Raw genomic sequence first — 14,735 nt, 5'->3', positions numbered from 1 at the left:
TATCTGTTTCCTTTGGACATGAAGAGAGCTGTGCATAAACAAATGCCCACAAACCTCAATGAACTGAAGCAACGTTGTAAAGAAGAGTGGGCCAAAATTCTCCACACCGATGTGAGAGACTGATAAAGTCATACAGAAAATGATTACTTCAAGTTATTGCTGCTAAAGGTGGTTCTACAAGCTATTGAATCATATGGTGTACTTAGTTTTTCACACATGGCTTCTCCATTTTGGCTTTATTTTTGTTATATAAATCATGACGCTGTGTAATATGCCATGTGTTGTTGTTCATCTGAGGTTGTATTTACCTCATTTTAAGACCTGCTAAGGAACAGATGATTGTTATTATGCCCTGATATGTAAAACCATAGAATTCAAAGAGGGTGTACTTTCTTTTTCACACAACTGTAGGAAGCTGAGAAGGAATGGACTAGCAGTAAGCTAGTAACTATGTAACTGAGAAGGAATGGACTGGCAGTACGCTAGTAACTATGTAGCTGAGAAGGAATGGACTGGCAGTAAGCTAGTAACTATGTAGCTGAGAAGGAATGCACTGGCAGTAAGCTAGTAACTATGTAGCTGAGAAGGAATGGACTGGCAGTAAGCTAGTAACTAAGTAACTGAGAAGGAATGGACTGGCAGTAAGCTAGTAACTATGTAGCTGAGAAGGAATGGACTGGCAGTAAGCTAGTAACTATGTAGCTGAGAAGGAATGGACTGGCAGTAAGCTAGTAACTATGTAACTATGTAGATGAGAAGGAATGGACTGGCAGTAAGCTAGTAACTAAGTAGCTGAGAAGGAATGGACTAGCAGTAAGCTAGTAACTATGTAGCTCAGAAGGAACTGACTGGCAGTAAGCTAGTAACTATGTAGCTCAGAAGGAATGGACTGGCAGTAAGCTAGTAACTATGTAGCTGAGAAGGAATGGACTGGCAGTAAGCTAGTAACTATGTAGCTGAGAAGGAATGGACTAGCAGTAAGCTAGTAACTATGTAGCTCAGAAGGAATGGACTGGCAGTAAGCTAGTAACTATGTAGCTGAGAAGGAATGGACTGGCAGTAAGCTAGTAACTAAGTAACTGAGAAGGAATGGACTGGCAGTAAGCTAGTAACTAAGTAACTGAGAAGGAAAGGACTGGCAGTAAGCTAGTAACTATGTAGCTGAGAAGGAATGGACTGGCAGTAAGCTAGTAACTATGTAGCTAAGAAGGAATGGACTGGCAGTAAGCTAGTAACTATGTAGCTGAGAAGGAATGGACTGGCAGTAAGCTAGTAACTATGTAGCTAAGAAGGAATGGACTGGCAGTAAGCTAGTAACTATGTAGCTGAGAAGGAATGGACTGGCAGTAAGCTAGTAACTATGTAACTGTGTAGCACAGAAGGAATGGACTGGCAGTAAGCGAGTAACTATGTAGCTGAGAAGGAATGTACTGGCAGTAAGCTAGTAACTATGTAGCTGAGAAGGAATGGACTGGCAGTAAGCTAGGAACTATGTAACTATGTAGCTGAGAAGGAATGGACTGGCAGTAAGCTAGGAACTATGTAACTAAGAAGGAATGGACTGGCAGTAAGCTAGTAACGATGTAGCTGAGAAGGAATGGACTGGCAGTAAGCTAGTAACTATGTAGCTGAGAAGGAATGGACTAGCAGTAAGCTAGTAACTATGTAACTGAGAAGGAATGGACTGGCAGTAAGCTAGTAACTATGTAACTGTGTAGCTCAGAAGGAATGGACTGGCAGTAAGCTAGTAACTATGTAGCTGAGAAGGAATGGACTGGCAGTAAGCTAGTAACTATGTAGCTGAGAAGGAATGGACTGGCAGTAAGCTAGTAACTATGTAACTGTGTAGCTCAGAAGGAATGGACTGGCAGTAAGCTAGTAACTATGTAACTGTGTAGCTCAGAAGGAATGGACTGGCAGTAAGCTAGTAACTATGTAGATGAGAAGGAATGGACTGGCAGTAAGCTAGTAACTATGTAGATGAGAAGGAATGGACTGGCAGTAAGCTAGTAACTATGTAACTATGTAGCTGAGAAGGAATGGACTGGCAGTAAGCTAGTAACTATGTAGATGAGAAGGAATGGACTGGCAGTAAGCTATTAACTATGTAGATGAGAAGGAATGGACTGGCAGTAAGCTAGTAACTATGTAACTATGTAGCTGAGAAGGAATGGACTGGCAGTAAGCTAGTAACTATGTAGCTGAGAAGGAATGGACTGGCAGTAAGCTAGTAACTATGTAACTGAGAAGGAATGGACTGGCAGTAAGCTAGTAACTATGTAGCTATGTAGCTGAGAAGGAATGGACTGGCAGTAAGCTAGTAACTATGTAACTATGTAGCTGAGAAGGAATGGACTGGCAGTAAGCTAGTAACTATGTAGCTGAGAAGGAATGGACTAGCAGTAAGCTAGTAACTATGTTACTGAGAAGGAATGGACTGGCAGTAAGCTAGTAACTATGTAACTGAGGAGGAATGGACTGGCAGTAAGCTAGTAACTATGTAACTGAGAAGGAATGGACTAGCAGTAAGCTAGTAACTATGTAGCTGAGAAGGAATGGACTGGCAGTAAGCTAGTAACTATGTAGCTGAGAAGGAATGGATTGGCAGTAAGCTAGGAACTATGTAACTATGTAACTGAGAAGGAATGGACTGGCAGTAAGCTAGTAACTATGTAGCTGAGGAGGAATGGACTGGCAGTAAGCTAGTAACTATGTAGCTGAGGAGGAATGGACTGGCAGTAAGCTAGTAACTATGTAGCTGAGGAGGAATGGACTGGCAGTAAGCTAGTAACTATGTAGCTATGTAGCTGAGAAGGAATGGACTGGCAGTAAGCTAGTAACTATGTAACTGAGGAGGAATGGACTGGCAGTAAGCTAGTAACTATGTAACTGAGAAGGAATGGACTGGCAGTAAGCTAGTAACTATGTAACTGAGAAGGAATGGACTGGCAGTAAGCTAGTAACTATGTAACTGAGAAGGAATGGACTGGCAGTAAGCTAGTAACTATGTAACTGAGAAGGAATGGACTGGCAGTAAGCTAGTAACTATGTAGCTGAGAAGGAATGGACTGGCAGTAAGCTAGTAACTATGTAGCTAAGAAGGAATGGACTGGCAGTAAGCTAGTAACTATGTAGCTGAGAAGGAATGGACTGGCAGTAAGCTAGTAACTATGTAGCTAAGAAGGAATGGACTGGCAGTAAGCTAGTAACTATGTAGCTGAGAAGGAATGGACTGGCAGTAAGCTAGTAACTATGTAACTGTGTAGCACAGAAGGAATGGACTGGCAGTAAGCGAGTAACTATGTAGCTGAGAAGGAATGTACTGGCAGTAAGCTAGTAACTATGTAGCTGAGAAGGAATGGACTGGCAGTAAGCTAGGAACTATGTAACTATGTAGCTGAGAAGGAATGGACTGGCAGTAAGCTAGGAACTATGTAACTAAGAAGGAATGGACTGGCAGTAAGCTAGTAACGATGTAGCTGAGAAGGAATGGACTGGCAGTAAGCTAGTAACTATGTAGCTGAGAAGGAATGGACTAGCAGTAAGCTAGTAACTATGTAACTGAGAAGGAATGGACTGGCAGTAAGCTAGTAACTATGTAACTGTGTAGCTCAGAAGGAATGGACTGGCAGTAAGCTAGTAACTATGTAGCTGAGAAGGAATGGACTGGCAGTAAGCTAGTAACTATGTAGCTGAGAAGGAATGGACTGGCAGTAAGCTAGTAACTATGTAACTGTGTAGCTCAGAAGGAATGGACTGGCAGTAAGCTAGTAACTATGTAACTGTGTAGCTCAGAAGGAATGGACTGGCAGTAAGCTAGTAACTATGTAGATGAGAAGGAATGGACTGGCAGTAAGCTAGTAACTATGTAGATGAGAAGGAATGGACTGGCAGTAAGCTAGTAACTATGTAACTATGTAGCTGAGAAGGAATGGACTGGCAGTAAGCTAGTAACTATGTAGATGAGAAGGAATGGACTGGCAGTAAGCTATTAACTATGTAGATGAGAAGGAATGGACTGGCAGTAAGCTAGTAACTATGTAACTATGTAGCTGAGAAGGAATGGACTGGCAGTAAGCTAGTAACTATGTAGCTGAGAAGGAATGGACTGGCAGTAAGCTAGTAACTATGTAACTGAGAAGGAATGGACTGGCAGTAAGCTAGTAACTATGTAGCTATGTAGCTGAGAAGGAATGGACTGGCAGTAAGCTAGTAACTATGTAACTATGTAGCTGAGAAGGAATGGACTGGCAGTAAGCTAGTAACTATGTAGCTGAGAAGGAATGGACTAGCAGTAAGCTAGTAACTATGTTACTGAGAAGGAATGGACTGGCAGTAAGCTAGTAACTATGTAACTGAGGAGGAATGGACTGGCAGTAAGCTAGTAACTATGTAACTGAGAAGGAATGGACTAGCAGTAAGCTAGTAACTATGTAGCTGAGAAGGAATGGACTGGCAGTAAGCTAGTAACTATGTAGCTGAGAAGGAATGGATTGGCAGTAAGCTAGGAACTATGTAACTATGTAACTGAGAAGGAATGGACTGGCAGTAAGCTAGTAACTATGTAGCTGAGGAGGAATGGACTGGCAGTAAGCTAGTAACTATGTAGCTGAGGAGGAATGGACTGGCAGTAAGCTAGTAACTATGTAGCTGAGGAGGAATGGACTGGCAGTAAGCTAGTAACTATGTAGCTATGTAGCTGAGAAGGAATGGACTGGCAGTAAGCTAGTAACTATGTAACTGAGGAGGAATGGACTGGCAGTAAGCTAGTAACTATGTAACTGAGAAGGAATGGACTGGCAGTAAGCTAGTAACTATGTAACTGAGAAGGAATGGACTGGCAGTAAGCTAGTAACTATGTAACTGAGAAGGAATGGACTGGCAGTAAGCTAGTAACTATGTAACTGAGAAGGAATGGACTGGCAGTAAGCTAGTAACTATGTAACTGAGAAGGAATGACTGGCAGTAAGCTAGTAACTATGTAACTGAGAAGGAATGGACTGGCAGTAAGCTAGTAACTATGTAGCTGAGGAGGAATGGACTGGCAGTAAGCTAGGAACTATGTAACTATGTAGCTGAGAAGGAATGGACTGGCAGTAAGCTAGTAACTATGTAACTGAGAAGGAATGGACTGGCAGTAAGCTAGTAACTATGTAACTGAGAAGGAATGGACTGGCAGTAAGCTAGTAACTATGTAGCTGAGAAGGAATGGACTGGCAGTAAGCTAGTAACTATGTAACTGAGAAGGAATGGACTGGCAGTAAGCCAGTAACTATGTAGCTGAGGAGGAATGGACTGGCAGTAAGCTAGTAACTATGTAACTGAGAAGGAATGGACTAGCAGTAAGCTAGTAACTATGTAGCTATGTAGCGGAGAAGGAATGGACTGGCAGTAAGCTAGTAACTATGTAGCGGAGAAGGAATGGACTGGCAGTAAGCTAGGAACTATGTAACTATGTACTGTAGCTGAGAAGGAATGGACTGGCAGTAAGCTAGTAACTATGTAACTATGTACTGTAGCTGAGAAGGAATGGAATGGCAGTAAGCCAGTAACTATGTAGCTGAGAAGGAACGCACTGGCAGTAAGCTAGTAACTATGTAGCTGAGGAGGAATGGACTGGCAGTAAGCCAGGAACTATGTAACTATGTAGCTGAGGAGGAATGGACTGGCAGTAAGCTAGTAACTATGTAACTATGTAACCGAGAAGGAATGTACTGGCAGTAAGCTAGTAACTATGTAGCTGAAGAGGAATGGACTGGCAGTAAGCTAGTAACTATGTAGCTGAGAAGGAATGGACTGGCAGTAAGCTAGTAACTATGTAACTGAGAAGGAATGGAGTGGCGTTAAGCGAGTAACTATGTAACTATGTAACCGAGAAGGAATGTACTGGCAGTAAGCCAGTAACTATGTAGATGAGAAGGAATGGACTGGCTGTAAGCTAATAAACTATGTAACTATGTAGCTGAGTGGAAAATGTCAAACTCAATTTCAATTGCGCTTGTGCGCCTATGTACTAAGCTCAAACTTCTCCATCAGGGCCAGCTGCGTCACAAGTGTGTGTGTTTTTTGTCGTGACGCACAGAAATGGGCTGCGCTTGGTGCACAGACCCAGATGGAATGTACAACAAAGAATATGTCTGCGCAACTTGGCGTAAACCCTAAAAAAATTCCTAATAGTGTTAGCGCCAAACGTTGCTACTGTATGTGGCAACTCAAACAATTATTCTTGCAGCTCGGCTGTTTTTACAAATGTCATTATTCTCACAACGTGGTCATTATAAATAATATTACACTCCGCATTAATATTTACTAGGACTAGTTTAAAAGAAACAAAACTCAAATACACATCATTCTGTTTTCATTTAAAATGATATCAATCAGGTATTCAACAACCTGCGGGACGCGTCAGAATCATTTCAAGCACTGAATTGCACGTCGGATGTAGAAAGTCTTCATACACCCGATGCAGGTTGTTTGAAGGTTTGCATTACTTTTCAGCACTGACATTCTGATGCATAATGTGGTTTTTGTCAAATAAAATCTTAGGACGTACGTCCCAAAGCAGGAGTGGCCAACGGCGATCTTCAAGGGTCACCAACAGGTCAGGTTTTCAGGATATCCCCGAGTCAGCACAGGTGGCTCAATCAGTGGCTCAGTCTTCAACTGCACCACCCGTGCTGAAGCAGGGATATCCTGAAAACCTGAACTGTTGGTGGCCCTTGAGGACTGGAGTTGGCCTCCCCAGCCCCAAAAACTTTCAATTGGGAGAACAAGACAAAAGTGACATGGACCTTGCACCGGGCCACGTACTTCCGTGGCAGATACTGAGGCACATGGACGTAGGGATCAGAAGAAGCACTGCTGCCCAGGACGGCAACAGAACTCACAATACTGTATATTTAAGACACCACCCTAAAGAGTATTCCATACCCCTTGCACGTTGCGTGTATGAAACAGACAGGAAATGGATGACCGTCTGCACCAGTTACATAAACATCTCCCAAGGGGGAGATTCCCTAACCTCCGGTGCAGGTTAACACACTGCGACTCTACACTATCTGCCATTGAAGCGTTAACCTGTACCCGAGTCTTCCCCACAGTACCTGTATGCTACATCTACAAATCTGCCGATTACTGTAGATGCAACTCTTATTCAGCCAAGACAATCCCTACTGAAGAACCACGGGTACAGACAACATTATTAGTTAATCTACTGTATGTTAATCCATTATCAGACAGACAAGTCTTTTTCCTAAAGCACACAGCAGATGTTACAATGACGCACTGCGCATCGGATATGGTGAAATAGTGTATCAGAGTTACGTCTTGTTGGAAACCAAAATGATTGTATTGCTTTGGCGGGCAGCATCATAAAGGGAGGATTGTTATTTAGGCAGAAAGTGTACTCAGTAAAGGTTAGCATATTTATTTACACATGCACGGACACCCACTGCTTGTTTCACTTGCCGATATTGCAATTGGAAATTAGCGTCGTTAGTGCACTTAGGAGCAGTTTGAAACTCTTCAGTTTGAAGTATTGAAAATCGAATGCAAAAAAAACAAACAAAAGAGGATTTACGTAAAACCCTCGAGCTGCTGGAGAGGAGAATAACCTGTCGCTAAAGGGATGTAAAATCCTCGACAGGTACTTTCACCCCCTTAAAATGTGGTGGTTCTTGGCGGATGCAACGAGGAAGAAACGACATGCAAGCGGTGACGCAGATATGTATATATGGAGAACTTTATTGCCATATCAGAAAAAATACTGATAAACAAAATCTGATTTCATTTGACCCCTCACAACGGCAAGGGAATTCCAAGCAATACTATAGTAATTCCTGTATGATACAGAGACAAACATGGAAGCTAGAAGTGGTGGCGAGTGAGAGCTTAGTTACTTTTGCACAGGTCTTAGGAATACAAATGCAATTAATTCTCACTTTTAACACTGCAGTTTTGTATCTCCTAAAACACAGATCCTCATCTAGTTTTACTTCTACTTCAGTGTCCCGGTTTACACAAAGTTACGTTCATAGTGCTATGTTTCATTACTTTGCTTAAGCAGTAGCGTTCTACAGCTTATGTAATGGTTTCCACGCATATATTTATTGATAATACAATGATCTCTCGCTCCTCTGAAAGAAGACCGATTACATTCATAGTTCTTCAAAATGCCAACACGTAAGTATATCCCATCTTGACACAATGTCTTTATATCTGCAAGAGTAGTCTCACTGTAATGGTTTAGGGCCTAGGTTCTCAACTACAGTCCTCAAGATCCCCAACAGGTCACGTTTTCAGGATATCCCAGCTTCAGCACAGGTGGCTCAGTGTCTCAGTCTTTGACCAGTGCTGAAGCAGGGACTAATTGAGTCACCTGTGCTGAATCAGGGATATCCTGAAAATTAGACATGTTGGGGGTCTTGAGGACTGGAGTTGAGAACCCCTGGTTTAGGGAGTGGACAAGCCATCTCCAGTTGGATGGTACCCAAGAGATCGTCGAAGATCTCATTAGCTTGTTTTTATCATAAGTTGAAATCTGCTAAGAAAACTCTGCTTAAAGTTTGTACAAAAAAATCTCCATATTGCCAGAAGAAAAGCTGTATATAGTGATAGGGTTTTCCATAATTGTAACTTCATTCTATTATACTCCTACTTGATTATATTGGAAGACGCTGAAAGTGTTAAGTGTACATTCAGAAGATCTGGGGCCCTTTTCCAATTTACTGTTTCCTCCTCTTCCTTGACCGAGTGCTACAGGATGGGGTTTCTTCTACATGGCTCTTGATGGTCTTCCCGTTGGGTTCTGATGAAGGCCTTTGTCGGGCTGGCCCTCTGCTATCCTGAGGTCCTAATGTACCGTGATAGGCTTGGATCCCATCACTGATATCATTCAGGGTCTGGCACATCTTGGTCACCTGTCCAGTGAGTTCAGCCATACTCTGTCCCATGCATTGCATGCTCACTGCCATGTCCTTATGGACGGACACCAGTTCATGGCAGAACTGCCTGAGCAGGTCAGTCTGTTGGATGTGAGAATTTAAGAGCTGTCTGTCAAAGTCAGAGACGTACGGGTGTCTTTTTCGGGGCCTGGGGACATTACGGGAAGGTATAGCATGTGAAGCAGTGCGTGGCCGATCTGGTCTTTTACTGTTGGCGTCAGACTGATCAGAAGAGGAGGACGTGCAGAGAAAAGACGGCCCAGAGATCGGCCCCGCTTCTCCCATGCTTTGGGATAATGGCGACAGATGGGGGTGTCCCTGAGAAGGGCCTGGAAGTTCCCCATCATCATCATCATCATCATCATCTTCTTCGTCAGCTTAAAAGACAAAGAGAATCACATGTTACCATTATGAAGCGCTCGTGTCAGTGCAACTGTAACAGATTAGGACGATAACTCCCTTAATCTCATAGGTTCAACTAGGCTTCCTCAAGCTGTAAACATATATTGATGTGTATCAGAGCTCTGCAGTGCACATAGCAGCAAGTAACTACACCTCCGCCAATTACTCCAGCACTAGCAAGGCAGATACTTCTAACTATCCGTCAACTGGATTCAACCTACATTTCCCGTACTTCATCACTCTGAGTTCTCTAGACACACACCACAGAGCAGGAGCCATGTGCTTTTTGCAACAGTGTCTGTTATAGAAGTAAGATATGTGTGAATCCAAAGGGAGAACTAGGAGAAAAGGGTTGATGAGTTGGAATGCAGAGGCTATGCGGCCAGGAAAGAAACATGCACCTAACCTGTATGTATAACGTGCTAAACACATGAACACACACACACACACACACACACGTGAAGTGTTACAAAATATCCATATAAGTTTGCAGACTGCTGTAAAAGTCCATTAAATCCCCATATATTTTCTCTGCCACTTATTGCATAGACCAGGGGCGCTAAAATCCAGTCCTCAAGACCCCCCAGTATCTCAGGATTTAAGGACATCCCAGTTTCAGCACAGGTGGCTCAATTTGTGGCTCAGTCGAAGACTGCACCACCTGTGCTGAAGCAGGGACTGATGGAGCCACATGTGCTGAAAGCCTGACCTGTTGGGGAGTTGAGAATCCCTGGCACAGGCAGCTGCAGCAAGAATATGTACAGTATGCGCTCTCCCGTTGGGTCGCTTTGTTTCCCAGCTGCAGAACTAGTACAAAATTATAGCAGAAAACAGCACCAGAATTATCAAAGAAAAAGAATCTTCTGAAATGGTGGTTTTTAGCCCTTTCTTTTTATGAATCTGGTGTCGTTTTTCTTGCAAGTTAGTTTTGCACCAATTTTGCCAGCAGACTCTCTCATCCAGGGGTGCGCAACTCCAGTCCTCAAGGGCCAACAACAGGTCAGGTTTTCAGGATATCCCTGCTTCAGCACAGGTTACTCAGTCTGTGGCTCATTCAAAGGCTGCACCGATACTGAAGCAGGGATATTCTGAAAACCTGACCTGTTTGGGGGGGAGGGGGGAGACTGGAGTTGCCCACCTCTGTTCTAATCTCTGTTCCCTACTGGCAGAGGCAACAGGAGGGGTATTACTATAAATAACCCCTGATACATTGGTAAAAGTTTTAAAGTCTATTATAATGTGTGCACCTTCCCAAGAACTTTGGGGTGTTTTCCTGTGACCAATCTGGGGTTGTTTTCCTGCACTGGTATTGCCCCAGCATTGCAGCCAGAAGGGTTTGACATATAACTCTCTCGGTTGACATGACTGGGACATATAATATTAATCTTTACAATATCTAAATCGGGTTTCTTTGCTTTAGCCAAATGCGAAGATAATCAGCCAGCTATTATTGTTATACAGCAGCTGCGTTTACGTGTGCATGTCGGGAAAATAAAAGCCCTAAATGAAGTACATGCCTTGATGTCTCCCTGATATGAGAGCATTATCATTAAGAATCTTAACACTTTCCCCAGTCACCCCTTCTTTCACTCAACAAGAACTAGGATAGTAGGACACTTGGCTTTAGAGGGCTCTGGTACTTACTGCTAGTCGTGGGGCTCTCAGGAGCATTCAGATCTCGTCTTCGGAAGCCGTGGGCTTGCTGTGCTTGGAGAGTAGACTCTATCGCTCTCTCATGGGCAGTCAGCACAATGGTTGGACCGTGCTTCCCGCTGGGGCCGGGGAGCGATCTCTGCATGAAGTCCAGCTTGTCTTTGGTTCTTCTCTTCATGTCGTCCCAGCGGTGCTTGACGTCTTTCACAGACCTGGGCACCTGGCTGATGGAGGTGATTTTGTGAGCTATCCCTTCCCAGATCTTGTCTCGGTCGGCATGGGACAGCCTCATTGTCTTCCTCCCAAACAGCATGGCTTCCTTGCGGGTCACCTCGGTGACTAGCATGTCCAGCTCTTCCTTGGAGAACTTGGGCTTCCTCTTTCTCTCGGTCGCCACTGACATGTTCCTTGGGGTGAACCCCACAAAGCACAATTGGGTAAATGGGAATGGGTGTCTCCATCATCAAACTACTATGGTGAACGCCAGAAGATGTCCAGGACTCCGCACAGACCCATCTACCCTGTATCACCCAAAACAGAAGCTCCCTCACATCTCTTGGTAGGGAATGTGCCTGATTGCTTATAATCCTTTTATAGGCTATATGTAATGCTATCATCATATAAATTCACATTGGTTGAAACGATCTAGTGTTGCCAACATTGGCACTGGAGAGCTGTTTAGTATCTGGGTGTACACGTGGCTACTGAACTGTTTTGGCTAATTTCCAATCCATCACCAGCATATAAATTCCCACCCTGGCGTAGACCATGGGAGAAGAATAATCTGTATGAGATAGCATATGAGGAATCCAAATACGAAATGGGTAGTGTTTGTCTGCAAATGGGCTTAAAGAACCATGACCCTAGTGAGGCTGGTTATTTGCGCACAGGAGAACGTACATTGTAAATACCCAGTATAACCTGCTGAAACATTGACAGTTAGTACTGGACATTTTGTGTCTTGTTGAGTGGAAGAACACAGTTGCTACTGTTTTACAGTCAGTCTTTATATACACAAAAAATAACAAGAATACAGATTACAGGATGTCACTCACTGAAGTTAAACTGAACCTTGTGTTGCTTTCATTTAGCCATTTTATTTACAGTTGATAGATCAGTCTATGAGTGATTTGCTGCTAATGATTGTGGATGGATTGTGAGGAAATTGATAAAGAAACGGGGAATGTATCAGGATATTTCAGGGGGGGTGGGGGGTAGGGGAGAAACCACAGCTTTAAAATCAAAATAATTATCTACTTGAAAGGTCACGACTCTGCCGGGTGTGCTTGTTTATTTGAATACATGAAGGCCCACAAGAAGTTACTTACATTAATCTGCAGTCACAAGTGGATGTTTTGTAACTATCGCCCCCCTCTGTGACTCGTTTGATGTTCCCACATTGAAGACATCTCATCAATCAGGTTTCCCTAACTTCGGCTGCATGTAAACTAGCTTTGTTTCAAAAATCAACATATCCCCAAAATGCGTAGTGCTGAAGTATTTTGTTTTTGTGTAAACTATTTGCAGAGAATCACACGAATATCTCCAGGGGAGAATCGCACGTTGTTATCTCCAGGGGAGAATCGCACGTTGTTATCTCCAGGGGAGAATCGCATGTTGTTATCTCCAGGGGAGAATCGCACGTTGTTATCTCCAGGGGAAAATCGCACGTTGTTATCTCCAGGGGAGAATCGCACGTTGTTATCTCCAGGGGAGAATCACACGTTATCTCCAGGGGAGAATCACACGTTATCTCCAGGGGAGAATCACACGTTATCTCCAGGGGAGAATCACACGTTGTTATCTCCAGGGGAGAATCACACGTTATCTCCAGGGGAGAATCACACGTTGTTATCTCCAGGCGAGAATCACACGTTGTTATCTCCAGGGCAGAATCACACGTTGTTATCTCCAGGGGAGAATCACACGAATATCTCCAGGGGAGAATCTCACGATAACTCTAGGGGAGAATCTAAATGGGGGGGTGGGGGGGAGTATGAGCGACACTTCCCACTCTTGAGTGTAAGCCAAGTCCAGATACCAAAATGGCATTTTTAGAACAGGACAGGGCCTATAATAATTCCCAACTTGAGGTGCAGTTTCTTACCAATTTTGCTAAATAATGGGAGTTTGTTTAAAGATCACTACGTAATTCCCCCTCAACTCTGAGAAAGAAGGTGAAAATGCATGGGAATTAAGCAATAATCTTTAAATTCTTCCCCAAACAACAACCCTCCCTTCAAAATTCCCTAGTGGTGCCTGAAGAATCCTGCAAGGAGCTACTGTACTAGCAGACAAATCTTCTGTATAAAACTCATTCAAAGTGTAATGAGAAAGGTATAAGCTCGGGATACAGGGCATCGCATGCTGCTGGTAATACAATGTGACACTCACCTCATCCAATTAGCTTTAGCCTCATCCGTCCCGTCAATTGATTTATATCTGTTGTCATTATCCACAATCTGTATCACAAAATAAAAACCAATCATGAATTATTGTGCCCTTGGGGTACAGCCCGAAGCAAAGCTAAATGAGACAGAATATATTAAAGTAGCATAGCTCCCCCCCCCCTCATGGACTGAGCCTCTGATTGAGCCATTGTGCTGAAGCTGGGATATCCTGACAACCTGACCTTTTGGGGGGGGGCTTAAAGAATGGAGCTGAGCACCCCTGGGCTAGCTAATACGGGACGGCCCAGACCTAATCCGTGTTACACTGACACCCCCCCCCCCCCCCTCCCTACCCCCAAATACAGACGTGGGGTCACAGATAGAAAGACGTAACGCCGTCTCTCGATGCAACTTTGTCTTTGGTCACCGGAGCAAGCCCCCCAACCCAACCCGCTCATCGATAGGGTTCGGCAGATGTCAGGGGGCCCCGCGTCAGCTAAGGGACACACCCCCTCCCCGCCAACCCCGAGTTCAGCGAAACTAAAACGGATGGTGTTCAGGGCACTCGATAATATAAATACAAAGAGGAAACCAAAAAAATACTTATCTAGCGCCAAGGTGCACGTAGTGAAGCCAGGACCGCCATCCGGCTCCAAATTAAATAGAACAAAATAGAAAAATGTACAGCACTCACTGAAATTGAATATAAATGCAGCAAAAATGAGCAACGTTTCAGACCTCCCGGAGCTGGATAAAAGGCCGGGAGGTCTGAAACGTCGCTTATTTATGCTATATTTTCAGTCCTTTCTATGGGAGAGGGAGTGGCTCATTGAGTAAAGACACTGACTGGCACTGAGAGTTTGAAGCAGGGGAGCCTGCTTCAATTCCCGGTGTCGGCTCCTTGTGACCTTGGGCAAGTCACTTTATCTCCCTGTGCCTCAGGCACCAAAAACATAGATTGTAAGCTCCACGGGCCGGGGGCCTGTGCCTGCAAAATGTCTCTGTAAAGCGCTGCGTAAAACTAGCAGCGCTATACAAGAACATGCTATTATTATTATTATTATTATTATGTAAACTGATGTAATACATTTTCTACATTTATATTCCATTTCAGCGAGTGCTGTACATTTTTCTATTTTGTTTTTGCTTATTGCAACTCTAATATAAGTTACCAAGTGGAAGAAGACTTAACCTCTACAGTGCCAGAGGCAAGCACAGCGCCAGCAGTAAAGTCCATCACAGAATCAAAAGTAACTAATGGCGGTGACATGTTTATGGTGTTGTATCTCACTGATTCATGGCATTTAAAAAAATAATAATCAACACACACACATTTAGACAGACACAC

The 14,735-nt window shown here is 43.7% G+C and overlaps 1 protein-coding gene across 3 annotated transcripts in view; it reads right to left on the bottom strand.

Moving 5' to 3' along the window:
• The window catches only part of PRDM11 (PR/SET domain 11), a 49,419-nt gene that overhangs the window by 19,539 nt on the left and 15,145 nt on the right, over positions 1-14,735 (bottom strand). For all 3 annotated transcript variants that reach the window (XM_075567253.1, XM_075567255.1, XM_075567254.1), the window contains exon 5: positions 13,392-13,459. In XM_075567253.1, the coding sequence (XP_075423368.1) occupies positions 13,392-13,459 (68 nt within the window). The remainder of the gene's footprint in view (positions 1-13,391; positions 13,460-14,735) is intronic.

This window comes from Ascaphus truei, chromosome 12 (genome assembly GCF_040206685.1).
Source record: "Ascaphus truei isolate aAscTru1 chromosome 12, aAscTru1.hap1, whole genome shotgun sequence".
NCBI lineage: Eukaryota > Metazoa > Chordata > Amphibia > Anura > Ascaphidae > Ascaphus > Ascaphus truei.
This window is presented reverse-complemented; position numbering and strand designations above follow the sequence as displayed.